Source organism: Frieseomelitta varia, unplaced genomic scaffold (genome assembly GCF_011392965.1).
Source record: "Frieseomelitta varia isolate USP_RPSP 00005682 unplaced genomic scaffold, Fvar_1.2 scaffold_158, whole genome shotgun sequence".
Classification (NCBI taxonomy): domain Eukaryota; kingdom Metazoa; phylum Arthropoda; class Insecta; order Hymenoptera; family Apidae; genus Frieseomelitta; species Frieseomelitta varia.
In genome coordinates, this window is record NW_025109283.1 from 264,086 (window position 1) to 282,002 (window position 17,917).

A 17,917-nucleotide genomic window follows, 5' to 3' on the forward strand; every position below is an offset into this window, starting at 1 on the left:
AATTAATATACACTTCGACATGACACAGGTAGTAGTTAATCCATGTCTAAGGATACTCTAGTTCACCATACACAATATAAGAAGGTACAAACAGAGCTAGTGCTACTTTTTATCCAGTGACGTACTTTGGACACGTGTCTTTCTCACAGTTTACACAGTATTCATATCCACGTTTCTTTATTCGACTTGTCGCGAATGAAATTCACAATCTCTCTTTCTCTCTCTCTGGACGCGATCGAAAAGTCAGCTTCGACTAATCTCTGGCTTCCGTCGAAGCACCGGAAGTTTAACGAAAGAAATATCAGCGTTCGGTGTTCGTAGCGTTAAGCAATTTTCCGCAGGATGCGGAAGCGTTGCGGCAGAATCGGTAGGTCTGATTCCGTGGATGGACTCCTGAATACGAATTAGCGAACTCGAATAGAGAGCAGAGGCAGAATGGGGGGGAGGCTGCGAGAAGGGCTGGAAACGTATGGGTTTGCGGACCAAGTAAATTACAGCGTTGTGCTTGCAGGGTGGCGCAGTTTACTTGTTTCATTAATTCTCCCTCTTTCTGCCTCGTGCACCGTGTCGCTGCCTCCCATCCTTTTTATCCTTCCTTTTTCCTTCTGCCCTCTGGTTTCCTTATTAGTTACGCTTTTCCCTCGCCACCCTCTGTCGCCCATTCACGAACTTCGTCTTTGTCTCGCCTTAACGACTCGTTCTTTCCTCCCTCTCGCTCCTCTTTCTTCTTTTCCTAGCTCGTTTATAATTCGTTCTTGTTTTCAGAGGAGTGTCCGCGTTTTGTAAACTGTAATTCGCACAACTGCATTCGGGCAACTGTCTGCGAGACAGATAGTTTGCAATGCAATTTTGTAAAATGGATTAGCCGATCGATAATCGGTAATTAAATTGTCATCCTTCGAACGAATAACAGATTCTTATAATTACAATTCATTTTGTCTGCAGCTTATTTTACGTTCTGTTTTTATATGAAGATTTAAAAACCGATTTTTATAATATAGCTATAATAGTATTTAGTATAATAGTATATAATAATATTTTTATAATAGCTATAATAGTATTTAGTATATATTATAATAGTATATAATAGTATTTTTATAATATACTATATTATATTTTAATGAATCGTTCTGATCGCGTTCTACAGTCTTTTTTATACAAGTAGAATCTCTTCAGCAACACAATTTTACGACATCAATCATTCAATAATCAAATCACAGTCGTGCCGTTTATATGAAGATTTAAAAACCGATTTTTAATAATACAGCTATAATAGTATTTAGTATTATATAATAACAGTATATTTTTATAATATACTATATTATATTTTAATAAATCGTTCTGATCGCGTTCTACAGTCTTTTTTATACAAGTAGAATCTCTTCAGCAACACAATTTTACGACATCAATCATTTAATAATCAAATCACAGTCGTGCCGTTTATATGAAGATTTAAAAACCGATTTTTAATAATACAGCTATAATAGTATTTAGTATTATATAATAATAGTATATTTTTGTAATATACTATATTATATTTTAATGAATCGTTCTGATCGCGTTCCACAGTCTTTTTTATACAAGATAGAATCTCTTCAACAACACAGTTTTACGACATCAATCATTCAATAATCAAATCACAGTCGTTCCAAGCATAAATAACAAATTGCAGTGCAACCACAACTTTTTTTAATTTTAGAAAGCCCGTTCCACCTGGGACGCCTCAACGAATCGTTAAATAATAAAACCGCGACTCCGGTAGACGCGAATAATTCGAAATGCAAACTGAAATTCGTATAATTACGCCCGCGACAAGATGAATTTCACGTAGCACGTAATACGAAAACAAACAAACGGCGTAACACATCGCGTCGTTTCATCCCCACGCCTTTTTAATCCCCTTGATAATTCCCCGCTTAACATACGGGGACCATAATTTTCGTCCCTTCAGCCTGCAATTTCCTTCACTGTTGCTCGCCCGCGTTCACCCTGTTCGCGTCATTCATTTTCACGCCTCTGCGACACTTGTGGACACCATTCCACCGTTCCTGTCCATCTCTTATTTATCTTCATTTTCCATTTCATTCACTCGTTCCCATCTACACGGCGCGCAACGCGGCAGTCTCGTGTCCAGCTTCACCCCCATCTCCGCCCCCACGTTTCTTCTATTTCTCTTTTCGTTCCGCTTTGACGTCCTAGCCTTTCGTTTCCAGTGCTCCTCTCCTCGGCGTACCCCATCTCCTTCCCTTTCAACTTGTTTCTCAGCATCCCCAATTTTCTAGTCACGCTCCGCTTCCGTTATTTACCCTCGTCTCCTAATTCTTTCATCCCCCGTGAAATCTGTCACTCTGAAATTTTCGACAAGCCTGAATCATTCATCGCGCTTATTCCTCCCTATTTTATGTTTCAAACTGCGTTGCGTAACCGATTCTATTGTTGCCTTCATCTTTAGCTTCTTTAATTTGTAATTGTTCGGGCCCAAGGGTTCTCCAATTCTTTCATCCCTCAAATCTGTTATTTTCTCATTTTCGACGGTACTAAGTCTTTCATCGTGCTCACTCTGCCTTTTTAATCTTCTTATTGCTCGGTCGCGGTGATAGTATCTGTTGTTCTCAGTAGTATCTTACTAGATAGTATCTTACTTCAGTATTTTCCATTTCCTCCTTAGTCTGTAGTTGCTGAAGCGAGGAAATTAATGCGCAATGATTGATTACGAACGTTTCTATAGAGTGTCTGTTTTACTTTTAAATATATAATTTTGGCTATGAATAATCTTCACACTTCAATGCAGATTATTTAAGAATTTTCGTTTGCTAGTGGCACAATGAATAATAGTTGAATTTTAAGACGTTGAAGCGTGCAAACTTGATCTTATCTTACTTTATAATTCACTAGGCTCAACATTTTCATTTCTCAACATTCCGTCACCAAATTTCGTTCACTTTTCGAACATCTTACACTCTAACTTCCATCCTATGGCTCTGGAACTATCACAGTTTGTCGCTCCTATTTTCTAACCCCATTACTCCGCAACCCTCTCATTGAGTTGTCCAACTTTTCCACTTCCTGACCTTCCTTTTCATTCTCTAATCTTATCACGTTCAATCTTGTCGTTGTCATTCTCCACTATCACTATCTAGTTTTCGGTTCTCTGTCTGTATCCTTCACCCTCTTCGTTAATCTTCAACTTCTTTTTAAACTTTCGTTCATTCATTTACTATTTGACTCTTGTATTGTCTAATCCTTTGATTTTTGACTTTAACGTTTTCTATCTCATTATTTCCCTATCATATAATTATATCAGTATCCTTAATATTCTTCTCATCGACTTTTTTTGGTAATTTTATTCTGTATGTTTCTCGCATTCCTTATTTCTTAATTATTATTTAATAATATATATGTATTATTTATATATGTATTTATATCAATAATATATATATAAATTATTTAATCTTTTATTTCATTTATTCTTCAAATTTCTAGTTCGCCACTTGAATCCTTTATTCTTTTATCTTTCAGCAGTTGAGTGGAATTTCACCACGTATTTATTCTATATTTTTCTCTAGAAGTCTTTTAATGATTTACCCAGATTTTCAATTCTCTTTTATTTTTTTTATTTTTTTTTTTAATTTCAACTTCTTGCTCCAAGATGATTTCTTCGTCTTAAACTCTCCTCTTCGAAACTTTTCGGTAATTTCATTCTAACTCTCTGGACTTTTAACCCACCGTTTCACTCTCTTTTTCTCGTCTTCTCCATTTCTCTCTGTTGATCAATTTCTGATATCCTAGATTTCGTTTTAATTTCTTTTTCTCTGTCCTCTTTCAAGCGTCGTTCTCAACCTCTCTGAAACTCTCATTTGCCGTTTCATCGCGATTTTCAATATTTCGTTAGGAAAATATAGAACAGGCGGAACGTTGCGACCATCTTTGATACGCTTGCACGAGTTTCGTTGGCCGGAAAAGCGGAGCAGAAATTCGCGAGACGAAATCTCTCGCCGCGAGATCGTTTCCCCCTTCGTGGCACGATTATGCTCGCGAGACAGGCATTATTTGTTGCACCTCGGAACGACCAACGAGGAAAATATGCCGGAACACCGGCGACCAGATTGTATACGTACATAGAAAAGCGGATAAAGCCACGAGAAAACCAAGAATTCCAGAGAAGAAGGCTGGAGGAGCTTCACGTTGCTGAAACAACATAGTATTTTTAACATCGTTACAGTTTCCGAGGGAAATTCGTTCGAATTCCAGATTCTCTCGAATTGTATCGTCGTTGCTTAAAAAATCTTTCGACTCTTTTTTAGTCCTTCTGTTACTTTTAGTTTTTGTCTTTGACTTTTAAAGAAAAGCACTACTTTTGGTTTATATAGTTTTCAGATCTTGAAAAATATATCTTATTGTCACGTTTTATTAAAACAACAACTTTCTTGATGTTTTCTGAAATTAAAAATCAAACCCCGATGATAATCCTTCATAGATGTCGCTGTTTGTAATAGTTTTGTAGTGATTATGATAATTTAAATTTATATCGCAATATATACAAATAAATAATAACTCCGTAATTAATTTTAGTTATTTATATAAAAATATTATCAATATAACAAAATGTATAATTACTAATAATTTAATGAAGATTACATAATGGAAGTTAAATAACGAATGAAGAATTTCTACTATGGTTACAATATATATAAGTGTCTGTAAATATTTCCATGATGATAATAAAATTACTAGCAATTTTTAAATATTCTATTGTTTATATTAAATACAAATCTGGACGAAACGATTTAATGAACATAGATATCGTTGATCTAAATACTTCAAAGTAGAGATCGCTACAGTTTGCCATAGTTTGACAATCACGTTGATTTAAAGCTGCTTCAATAACTTTGTAGTTTATTTCTCACGTAATTAAATGTGTTTGACTTCATTTCTGGGGAATCTTTAACAAACATGAGTAACAAGTATTATGCATACTTGTAACTGAAGTTGTAACAGTCACTCGGTATAGGCAAGAAGTTTGAACAAGATGGTGGCGGAAAATCTTTTCGGTCTCACTTCAGGAACTGCAGGAAATGTGGAAAACTATCGAGGTACAAGAACGAAGAAAAATGTCTTGAAGATACCTTAAGACCTATCGACTGGTTCTTCATTGTGTTTCTTGAAACATGTAACAACTGTTCAACTCAAGATGCTTCTGCTGGCCACGTTCCCAACTTTCAAACTGTGCTCGGTCGTGAACAAAAGTACAACAACGTGAAACGACAGTCGAAAAATGTTTGGTGGTGACCGAATTTTATCGATCCGTGATCTGTCATTAATTAAAGTTATAGATCTTGATGAAGCTTTTCATGTTATTACAGAGTACTAAAAAATATTATAGATTTGTTTCATTTTTTTACAACCACGTGAGAACTTTGTCGAAAGATAAATAAAGACGTGAAAATAAATCGAGTACAACCTGCATTAATAAATTTTATTTTTGTATATCTCTTGAAAATATATCCATTACATCGTACGTTTCCCGCGCTTCCAATAGATTCTATAATTTTGCGAAAATTTCAAAAAGGCACTCGACGAATCTTAATACCCTCGTCCTTTAACGAGTCAATCGCGTAACATAATTTTCGTTGCGTTAAATGACACAGAGCACACATTCTCATCCACATCTTGACCAACATTTTCGACACGAATATCTCAACACGAAATTAAAGAACAGTTCCTGACAAATTTAAGCAAGAACTCTCGTCGATTCTTTCCTCCGTCGTTCGATTGAAGGAATGTCACGGTTACCATTCCAGTTGCCATTATTTCAGCCAAGGTTCCGTAAACACCGAGACGACGCACGCGCATTTTCATCTCATTTAATTCTTCCGAATCATTAATACGGCGGCGAAACGGTTCGGGGGATTAACGACGTAACCGGATTTCACGGTTTTAACGATGCCGACGATACCGGGGCCTCCTTTCCTGGCTCGATTGATGCTCATTACGCAATAAAGTTGCTACAGCGCGCTCGCGGTGGATGATCTATCCCCATGACTCGTCTTTCCCGGGGGCCTCGCCTGAAATCCGCTCGACTCGCTCCTCTCGCTGCCTCGCTCCACCCTGAAAACCACGCCGGTTCCCATCGCCGAGGTCTCTTCTCGAGAGCCTTCGTAGATCATGTCGCGCGAAAATAAATGATTTCCCCCGTTTTTAACGAGATCGTAAATTACGACGATGCTTGGAGCATCGTCTGAAAAGCGGCTCGCGAAATCTTGGCGAGCGGAGAGGAAAGGGGAGAAAAAGAAACGGTGCTTTGAGCGACCAACTTATTCGAGGGAAGGTTAAATGAAAAGATTCGAGGAAATGTTCGTTGTATGGGGAACGCGGAACGATCGATTGTTGGATCGAAAGTAAGTACGATTTTCGTGAAATTCGGGGAACTGAGCGAGCCTTGAATTATAGGACAGTTTGGTTAGCTCTTAACTGGTGTTTTTGTAGTTAAGTTGTTCAATTTAGAAATTAACTTTACTTGAGCTATTTGAATAATAAATACCACAGAGCTGTGTAATTTGGCGATATTGTTTAAGGTTTGCTAGCAAACATCGCGGAAAGTTCATTTGTTAAACTTTAAAGTTATTTTAATAAAGTTAGGAAGCCAGATGGATTTAAAATTTAAAATTTGATTAACTGATAGTGAATGTGAATTTTAAAGCTCGTGGCTTTATGATTGAATGAATTGATAATAGTAAATGTAAAATTTTCGCGAATTTTAAAAGTAGTTTTGTTAAAAAAACAGATTTGAATTGAGGGTGAAAATTTTGGTTTCGAATTACCATTTTTTTTCTCCACCACCATCTGAATTATTGTACAATACTTTTACACATCAGCCTAAAAATCGATACATAAAATATTTGCATAAATTCAAAAGAATATAATACAAAATTGTAGAACGGCGAGAAGTATCAACAAAATTTACAAATTGTATCATTAAATTCTTAGAATTCTGTCTGTGAAATGTATGATCGAGCACGGACAATTTAAAAAACATTACGCCTAAGATCATATTTCCTCTACGTGAAGAAAACGGCGTGAATTATTTTTATTTGCACTCAAGAATTCTTCTCCTACTGCAAGTTCAAAAAAGCAGTCAAGTGCAGACCGAAGCATGTCAGACACGGCACTTTTCCATTTCCTTGAGAACGGCCGATGCTTTCAGCGTTTCTTTCACCTCGAAGCGTCGCGGTGCAGCTATTCCAAGTACATTCGCCAAACAAAAATAACCAAAACATCGCAAAAGTCCTGAATTATTTAAAAGAAATTAATAATTGTGCATTATTTAAAAAGAAATTAATATTCAACAGGAGAACGATTTAATTTCAACTTACACATTAGCCGAAACTCATGATTTATATTTCGAATTAAGTTTAACTCTTCCTCTAAAAAATTATTCCATTGAAAGCTATTTATAAATTTTGTTCTATACGAATCGTCGCGACAGTGACTATGCTCTTTTCTAAATACTGCCGCGCGTATTCTCACATTTTCATCGGTCTTTTGAAACGTTTCGAATTAAGTTTAATTCTCCATCTAAAAAATTATTCCATTGAAAGCTATTTATAAATTTTGTTCTATACGAATCGTCGCGACAGTGATTATACTCTTTTCTAAATACTGCCGCGCGTATTCTCACATTTTCATCGGTCTTTTGAAACGTTTCGAATTAAGTTTAATTCTCCATCTAAAAAATTATTCCATTGAAAGCTATTTATAAATTTTGTTCTATACGAATCGTCGCGACAGTAACTATGCTCTTTTCTAAATACTGCCGCGCATATTCTCACATTTTCATCGGTCTTTTGAAACGTTCGAAGGGTCGTAGACGAATTCGAAATTTCTACCTGCGAAACGAATTTATTTCAACATTTTTATCTACATGCAATCTGTGACAATCGTGTGTTTTTTCTTTTCTCAAAGGCAAGATACACCGTCAAAAATTGTATCGAAGGTGGACGCCGGAGGTTCCCCATTTCACCCCGGAATATTTCATATTTTCATCGGTCTTTTGTCGCGGCGTTGATTTCTGAATCATTTCGCCCTCCCTCTCCCCCCCCCATCCCCCTGTTTTCGACTTCTGGCCAAACACGGTTCAACGGGAAACCGATTTACATTTTGATTTAATTTATTCCATCGTAAACTCACACCACTCGCTCGACGTGTACGTGTGTACACGCGCGAGTGCCTCGCCTATCACACGAAGCGTTCCGGCATCGAACGCTTTTCGCGGTGAAATTAAAAACGTTTACCCGCTCGAAATTGAAAGCTTCCGTGCCACGAGTTCGAAAGAATACACACGCGAAATCTCGTGTACACTTTTGTCCGAGTGAAATAAACGATAAACTAATAAAATGATTTTCGATAAATTCCTTTCGGCCGCGTCATGAAAAGTCGATTTCACGAAATATTCGTCCATTTCATCGATCCTCTGTTCTCTTCTTTTCCCGCAGGTTGGCCAAACACGTCGCAAATAGAATTTACGAAGACAGAAATATTTCGCAGAGGAGGGGAATTGTGTTACAAATTTTATTGATTTCAAGTTTCAGAATATTTTGTAAGTGGAAGAGAGAGAGTTTATTGGAGGTAACGAGTAAAAAGATAACGTACGTATCTGTCGTTTTTCATTCATGAATAAAAATATCAGTGGATATTGAATCTACACAATTTCAGTCCAATGAACGATCAAACGTTGATAGCCATGCAGTTTCCGAGTTGAAAACGTATACCGGCCGTGTAAAGATTTCCTCTCCGAAATGAAACGAAAATATTTGGAGCTCAAGTGCAACAAATAAAAATAAGTTTTCGTTTTTAAATAATATCTCGGGAAAAAACCCGAAGTTCAAATCGAATAAACTGACAAACAAGAAAACAGCGAAAAATTGGACGAAATTGATTACCGATGAAAAAATTACGAATGACGAATGTTCGCGAATGAATTTTTCTTTCTTTGCAAATGAAATTTATTTCTAATAACTTTCAATCCGTGAATTTTCGCGACGATAGTGTATGTCTGGCGTAGAAAATAAAACGCATACTTTCGCATTTTCATTAACTTTTCAAAACACTTCGAACGTCGAAGACTGATATACTTTCGCTAAATTTTTAAAATTCTTCAAAACTTGAAAATGAATAAAAGTCTCTATGGTCGTTGCTTTCTAATATTATATAAATAGTTAACCATTTGTTTAAGTGACGCGTAAGCTTTATCATTCGTTGTTCAATTAAAAATTCATTTCGAATAATATCCAGTATCGCGTATCCAACAGCGTATGTTCCTCGGTGGAATACAGTTTTTAGGAGAATTCCGCGCGAAATAATTCTTCCCCGTCAAATGAACGTCGTGTTGTGTCATGTTAATACGTGCAAATGTGTAAATTTAATTTTCGTGAGAGTTACAAATGCGCAACGCACTAAATTAACCATTATGACGTCGCGTTGTACGCTACTAACGCAACTATACGAAATTCGTTATCATTTCCATTTGCGTGTAACGCGACGTATAATGTCTGTCACGTACAATTAATTCCCGTTGATTAACACTGTTATCGAAAAATATTACGCGCCGTGTTGTTATTTAAATATTTGCACGTTTGTCCGTCACTCCAATATTTCGAGTTGTTTTCACTCGATAAACGCACCTTCCGATAGTGGGAGAGTTTATATTTTACTTTAGATATTTTTAGTAAATTATTATTATTATAATTGTGTAATTATTATTTCTATTTTAATGAAATAGAAAAATTATATTATATTAATTAATATTATATTAATATTAAATAATATATTTAATTATAATATAATATATTAATTAATTATTATACTAATATTATATAATATAATATATTAATTAATATTATATTAATAAAATAGAAAAATCTTTTTTTATTTGGCAGAGACGTAGTTTATTCGGGCAAGGTTTCTCTATCTTTCATTCACGATGATTCTTATTCAAAAACTTTCCGAATGAAATGGTCATCGACTTTAGAGGAAATAATAAAGTCATCAAGATCTTAGAATTACTTGGATTTCGGTTGTAATTGATATTAAATTAGAGAATTAAAATTTCACGCTCGGTATTACTTTTTAATTTTCTATCAAACGATCATCGATCTTAGAGTGAATTTTTATGCATTTACGAGAAACTGCGAATTTTTATGCGTTTGTGAAAAATTTGTACAAAAATATATAAAAAAATGTGTAACAAATTAATAAGAAGAACGGTCGAACATGCTCTATACTCGCAAATAAATTAATTAAAAGTCCAAGAGTTTCGTGGGGACCAGCCTAAACTCGTACAGTAACAAAATAAAAAAACCAGAAGCAAAGAAAAATCTCTACACCTTCCAAAGAAATTCGGAGATCGAACGAAGAACAGCGTGACGTTTTAAAGGATTCGATCACCTGCTAGTTTCTACACAACTTCTATCGTATTTTCGTCACTCCGCGCCTCAAAACGATCGTGCACGAGAAACTTGTTCGTTGCCTTCGAGAAATGGCGACTATTTTTAACAGGATTTCAGTCGTCTATCTCCTTATGTCCGCGGGCTGCGGACCTCTTATCCTTCGACTTCTGCCAACCCTAGGGATACAGCCGGAGAACTCGAAACGTCTCTTCGATCCTTTCTATCCTTTCTTCGTTAACTTCTTATTTCCTGCCATGTGGCCCCTATTCTACTAACGATTGCTTTCCTTTCCACCGGTGAATCACACTTTTTCGGGTCAGCTGACAAGTTATCGCGCGAGTTTCAGTTCAAAGTCGTATTATCCTCGAGACATCTCGGACGGATTATTACGTCACTTGGAAAGTTCAAGTTTCCTGACGACGGATATATATATATATATATATATATATATATATATAACACAATGTAGCATATTTTCGCCAATTTTTTTAAAATGCTTCAAAATTTGAAAATGAATAAAAGTTTCTATAGTCGTTGCTTCCTAATATAATATAAATAGTTTTATATACATATATATATAACATACCTAACTGTCGGGAGAGAAGTTTCTATTTAGATTTATAAAAGCGGCATTTACAAAAATTTGAAGAGGGAACAACAATGTTAAAATAAAAATCGCAACTTTCCCACGAAAATGGGAAACTTTTATAGAACATTCTAGATAGACGTCATTTTACTATCACTATCATATCATGTGTTTCACATCGTATACTTTTTATAAAACATAGAATACAAAAGTCGTACGTGGGACTTTCGAGAAAAATGCTCCAAACTTATCTTTGAGGAGAATAATCGTGCTGCATTCTTCTTCGTGTCCCGCGAGATAACCAAACCTTTTTGAGCGCGGTTTTTTTCCAATTTTCCCCGCTTATCGTTCTTTTCGCCAGTCACGTTGGTGGATGCTCATTTTATATCTACAGATCATTTTCGACGTGTCAAGCAGGAAACGAAGTACGACAGAGATACTCTTTAGTCACACAAAGTTCGTGATATGAACGCAATGTTTGAATCGTGAATTCAGGCTCCGACTGCCACGAGCAGCGAACTGTACATTTTCTTCGATTAATCTAATCATTTCGTCACTATCAGCCTTCATTGTTCATACGTTCTCGAATATTATCTCGAAGACGAAAACGTGTACGTAGCGTGGAATTTCAAAAGCTTATCGATACTTGATGTACGTATAAACGCTCACTGCCGCGCGTGTGTATGCTACTTCAGCTGATGACGCGAGCTTAGGGGTAAAATTCAGTGATCATAAATTATCCAGGCTCGTGTATAATCACCAATTTCAATAATTATACGAGGCGATATATTTTACAATGATTGTGAAGTCAGAAAGTATTCAAAATTGTCTGTAGATCTTTCGTCTATGCAAAATGATTCATTTTATAATAATTTAAATGATATTTCAAGCAAAGTTACAATGTTCATTTGTAAATAAATTTATAAGATTTATATTGATTTATTTACAAATGAACGAATGTTTATATTAATTTTGTACTTGTCAATAAAATTAATTGGTTTGTCGGTTTCTCACATAGAGAAGCATGTGCATTGAATCGAGAAAATTTATGTTTCTATTAACTTATTACAATATATTATATTGTAATAATATAATATAATATCTTAAAGTATCTAAACAGTAATCGTTTCAAAGGACAACTAATTCGACAAGACTATTACAACTATGATGTCCCAATGTAATAGTAATTGTTTTAATATATCAAACAACAGTTAATTTAATAAGGCTATTGTAACTGCGGTATCTGAATATAAACGAGTACATAATATACTTTGTATATTATTGGAGGAATGAATTAAGATTATTGCTCAAAGGGAACCGAACGATTTAACGGGGTTCGTTTGGGTTCTTCTCATCTGGCTAGTACTATTGTCTATATCAGCGTTTGCGAAAAATATGTCAAACCGATATTCCGAACGACAGCCGGCCCGATGCTTTTAACTCTCGATTAAATTTTAAATTTATGTCAAGACACCGGAGGTTACGATCGATCATCGTCGAGAGCTTTCATTTAACGCACCTTCCCGTGTTCCGGTATTTTCGATCATCCGACTTCTCAATCCCGACGACGTTAATAAAATACAAGAAATATCGCTGAATTTCATCAGCTTATGCGTCTCTCCATTTGCTAAATACCGTGGTGCAGAGGTGGCGAAAGTAATTGGAAAATGCGAAAATTCCAATTTGAAATATGTAAATAACACTTTTTTTTTTTTTAGAATGAAACACTATTGCGTGAAACGACAAACGTGGAATGTACACCTTCACATTCAATTGTTTATCAATTTTCTATCTTTGGTTGATAACCAGGATATAAGAATTTTTTGAATAATTTTAAGAAAAAGAAAATCAAGTCTACAGCTTCGTTCAATTACTGAATATAATACAAATTTGTTTAACATTCAAATAAGTGAAAACCATTCAGTTCTTTAATTAATCGTTAATCGTTGTTCATTTAACAGTGAATCGCGGAAACTTCGTACCGTGCAAGCTAAATTCATGACTCGCGAGTTGTGACGGGTTTTCTAAAATAAAAAGCGAAAAATAAAAGGCGAAAGGAAAGAAAAGAGCAACGATACTCGGAGTAGAATGTAATCAAAAATAAACTAAAACGAAATCGACTTTTTCATCCGTGTTATAAATTTGGTACAGTTCGCTAACCCTCGCACACAGCCTGCACACCAATTAAAAAAAGGAGAACCAGAACGAGACCAGGTGCATTACACTCAGTGCTTTAGAGGATGCGCGAATGAATCAATATCCAATAAATCGGCAGACAAGAAACTACTCACCCTGCAGAAGCTGGTGATGGAGGATATCTGAAACAGAAAACAGAAAGATCAGTCGTTGAAAATTGAGAAGAAGAATCGTGCGATAAAAAAAATTCTTCCCATCGAGGAACAGTGAATCTATTTTACTTGGCTACCTCTGAAAATGTTATTTTGTCACTATTAAGAATATATCTGGTAATTTCATCATTATTACATAATTTATTCTTTTAAATAGTGACAACCTCACGAAATAAAATAAAATATAATGGAGAAAAGTATAGAAATTGCAAATGAAAATTTATACGCATTAACATTTACGTGAATGTCAATATTTATATTATTCACGATATTGGAAATTTCGATTTATCCCAATTCAAAGAACCTGAAGTGCCTATGCTTTTTTTTTTTTTCTTTGAAAGAGCCTCTGTACATTTCGATCGGATGGTAGGTCAATTGAAATTCAAAAGTCGTCCGGACGTCTCGAAGCTTTCGAGATGCTGATCGCCGAGACAAGAGCGAAGCTCTCGAGAACACCTCCGCAACGAAAAAAGTTTCGCCGTGATTATCACGAGAAGTTTTCGCGACGCTTGAGAGAAAAATACCGGCCATTTTTACGTATTCCCCGGCGCAACGGTGACCGAACTTCCGTGTACACCGCGCCGTGGAATTAGATACCCAGTCTTCGAGCTTGCACGAGTTTTTACTAATGGCCGCGCGTTTTTACATTCCTCGCGATCGCCGCATTTTGTAACTTTCCGCGTCCGCGGAACAGGGCTGGGCGAGAATGGAAGCGCGATTTTAAAACAACCGTCGTCTCTCTCCAGGTCGCGAGAAATTTCTAGTTAAGATTCGACGGTACCAGTACAATTCGAGGCGGTTCTTTGGAAAAACACCGAGTGTCCCAGTTTTTCGCAACGAAATGCATTTTTGAGAAATTTGGAGATGCAAAAATGTACGAAGAACGTAAATGCAAAATATCTTAAAGTATCTGCTTTAGTTGCAGAAATGTCTAATATAATATAATATAATATAATATAATATAATATAATATAATATAATATAATACAATATAATATAATATAAAATAATATAATATAATACAATATAATATAATATAATATAATATAACATAACATAATATAATATAATATAATACAATACAATATAATATAATATAATATAATATAATATAATATAATATAATACAATATAATATAATATAATATAATATAACATAACATAACATAATATAATATAATATAATATAAAACAATACAATATAATATAATATAATACAATACAATATAATATAATATAATATAATATAATACAATATAATATAATATCTAAGGTATTATAATAATATTACAATAATATATTATATTGTAATAATATAATATAATATCTTAAAGTATCTAATATAATATAATAGTAATTCAAACGATTGATTCACGTATATTTACATTTTAAAAAATATTTAAAGTATCTAACATCATATAAAGAAAAAAAAAAGAACAAATTATATTTTATATGAATTACTTTAGAAATCAAGTGACATTAAGTGACGTTAGGAATTTCGAAAATTACTTTTATTCAGTTTGTTTAGTAAAAACAGGACAAAACAATTTAATAATTAATTTTTTTTCTCTTCCCTAGCAATAAAATGCGTTAAACGTATTTAGTAATCTTCAATGTCTCGTACTTCTCTATTGTTTCTCTTAATTCAGTCTCTAGATTGTCCCTAGAAATTTACATTTCTATGATGCAGAAATACATTCGATCTTGACCTAACTGATTGTACTCGTCAAGTTGAACTTCAATGAGCCAGCTTCGGAACTGTGAAATGTTCCTTATTTGTCGCAATTGCGAAAGTGAGAGTCGAAACTGAAACGAGGACAATTCGTTTCACGAAGAGAAACGTCGCTATTTGAAAATTAGGTCAACGGGTAACAATTTATTCAAATCGATAGTTTCTCCTTTTCTGTCTTTCTCTCCCTCCCTTTCTCTCTCTCTCTCTTTCAGAGCCACGATTAAATTCACGTTGCTGAAAAGCTCGGTGAATTAAATTTCATAGCCAATTTGCATTTATAAAAAGATAGAAAAATTACAGTTAGTTATTTTTTCGAAGTCAACATCACATAACATAACTCTGCTTAACATTAATTTCGCATTGTACTTTATTTATACCTGTATATTGGATATTGCATGTATGTTTCTTCGTTTGTATCTTGTCTCGACAAAAGATGTTTATTGTAAATAAATATTGAATATTAACCTTTAATATGGTTGTATTTATGTAATATGTTAAACATTAACATTTAAATATCAATATCAATCGTCAATGGCTTTTACATCATTTAATTTTGGAACTTTCATATTTGATTTAATTTCATTACTAGCCTCTATAAAGGGGAACATGAAATACAAAGTAGAATTAACTCCAAACTGTGTCAATTTACCTGATTTATCTAATCTTGCGATTTCTAATCAAATTTAATTTTATTACTAATTTCTAATAATCGCGAAGAATGAAGAACTGCAAAATGCAGTTAATTATTCTGTGTAAGTCGATAATAGTCTGGCGTGAATGTCACTTTAGACCAGTCATTTAAATGTTTGAAATTATTGATAATCTGATAATCGTTATAAGCCAACGGTACCAACTATTAGAGGTTCAAACGAATATTCTATTCCTCTTTGAATCTGATTACGAGTTAATATAGCTCGTTTAATGAATTGTTTAGTGAATTCAATCATCCCTAGCGTCGCCATAAGTCGTCGACCTTACAAACTTCGGAACGGAATATTCGTTTTTTCCTTCTTCTTCTTATTGCCATTGGTCAAACAAGATGGAACGAAATAAAAGTTTTATCGACAAAAATAAACGCGGCGTTCGTCGTAATAACGTTGGTTGCTCGTTGGAAAGAATTCCGCGAATCGAGCTGGATTTCCGCATTTTAATGAAAGTCCTCCACTCGCCGAGCGTAATGAACTTGACCGAACTTTATCGTCGCGAGTTCATCAGCGGATTTAATCGGTGGCCAGCGAAGCGGATAACCGATCACAGGGCGAACAATGGACTCGCCAAGTTGCCTTATCACGGCATTAGCGTTACGTTAGGGGCAAATCAAACTCTGTCGAACGTGCACGTGTGCACGCGACGGCTTATTACAAGTTGCTCGAAGCGAGAAATTCTGCGATCTCGAAAGTTTCTCGCGGCTTTTCGAGAAAGGATTATCTCGAGATATTTTCGGGAAGACTGCGGTTTCTTCGCGCATTTTGAAATTTTCTACGAAACGTAGCTGAAGAGGCAGAACCCAAATAGAAATTTGCTTCGGCTGCTGTGTGTTTTTTAACATTTTAGACATTTTACGTATATTTTGTGTATATTACTTCCAATTTCCTATAAATGCATAAAAAAGAACCACTAGTTTAGTTACAAAACGTTGACAAAACGAGCGATTATTTTGGGTAGTTAAGTTTAAGTTCCTTTAATATTGTTTACTTTTCGTAAATCTGCACTGTTCTGAACAGTGATTGATGTTTGGTATTGGTTCATCAAATATCATTAACAGATAGGATAAACGTCGTTGATCGTATATCAACATAATATTACAAATTGATGTCACGTAATTGTATGTTCGTTTACATTTTGATATCAAAATTAACCACTAAGCTATATAATGTTATTGGTACATAATTTACAGTTCATAACGAGAGCAATCCGTATTCAATAATTCGATGAATCTCCAAAAATATTAACAGAATTTCTGCACCAGTCTCTTTAGTTGTTATTTCTTTTCTCTAATATTATTTCCACTATATCTTTAATTTAATAGAATAAAAAGATTTTTGCTATTACAAAACATATTGGCATGTTTTTTATTTTCCAATATAGTGTTATTTTACTAGATCCTACATTTCATTTTATATTAAACTTTATATTTATATATATATAAAATATTATTTATATAATTATAATATATATAATTTTATTTATAATTATTATATAATACGCTTATTGTTACGCGATTTAATTATTAGAAAATATATCAACACACATACTAAGGTACAATAAATATAATATTTCCAACATATTTTATAATTACTTCATGCTTTCCTCGAATATGATGTCGCCTCTCCCCCCTCCCCGCTCCAAAAAGAAAAAGAAAATTCTCCTCAGCCAATATATAATTATAATATATATAATCTATATTATATATATATTATAATATATATAATTTTATTTATAATTATTATATAATACACTTATTGTTACGCGATTTAATTATTAGAAAATATATCAACACACATACTAACGTGCAATAAATATAATTTTATAATTACTCCACACTTTCCTCGAATATGATGTCGCCTCTCTCCCCGCTACAAAAAAAAAAAAAAAAGAAAATTCTCCTCAGCCAATGAACCAAACCCCATTGAAATCCGCGACGTGAAAACCAAGGCTGACGCGATTCAGCGATCCCCCGACGCCGAAAAAGATTCCTTTGATGCCCGGAGTTACAAGTTTAAAGCCACGGTCCCGGGAAGACAGATTGTGCGATCTCTCGCGTGTCATTGGTCCGGCGTATATTCCTCGGTGCACGCGTCCGGCC

General features: G+C 34.5%; 1 protein-coding gene across 1 annotated transcript in view; it reads right to left on the minus strand.

The window, feature by feature from the left end:
- LOC122536736 (neurexin-3-like) overlaps positions 1–17,917 on the minus strand; it is a 119,122-nt gene that overhangs the window by 23,501 nt on the left and 77,704 nt on the right. Inside the window, exon 6 of the mRNA XM_043669361.1 lies at positions 13,323–13,349. Coding sequence (XP_043525296.1) covers positions 13,323–13,349 — 27 coding nt within the window. The remainder of the gene's footprint in view (positions 1–13,322; positions 13,350–17,917) is intronic.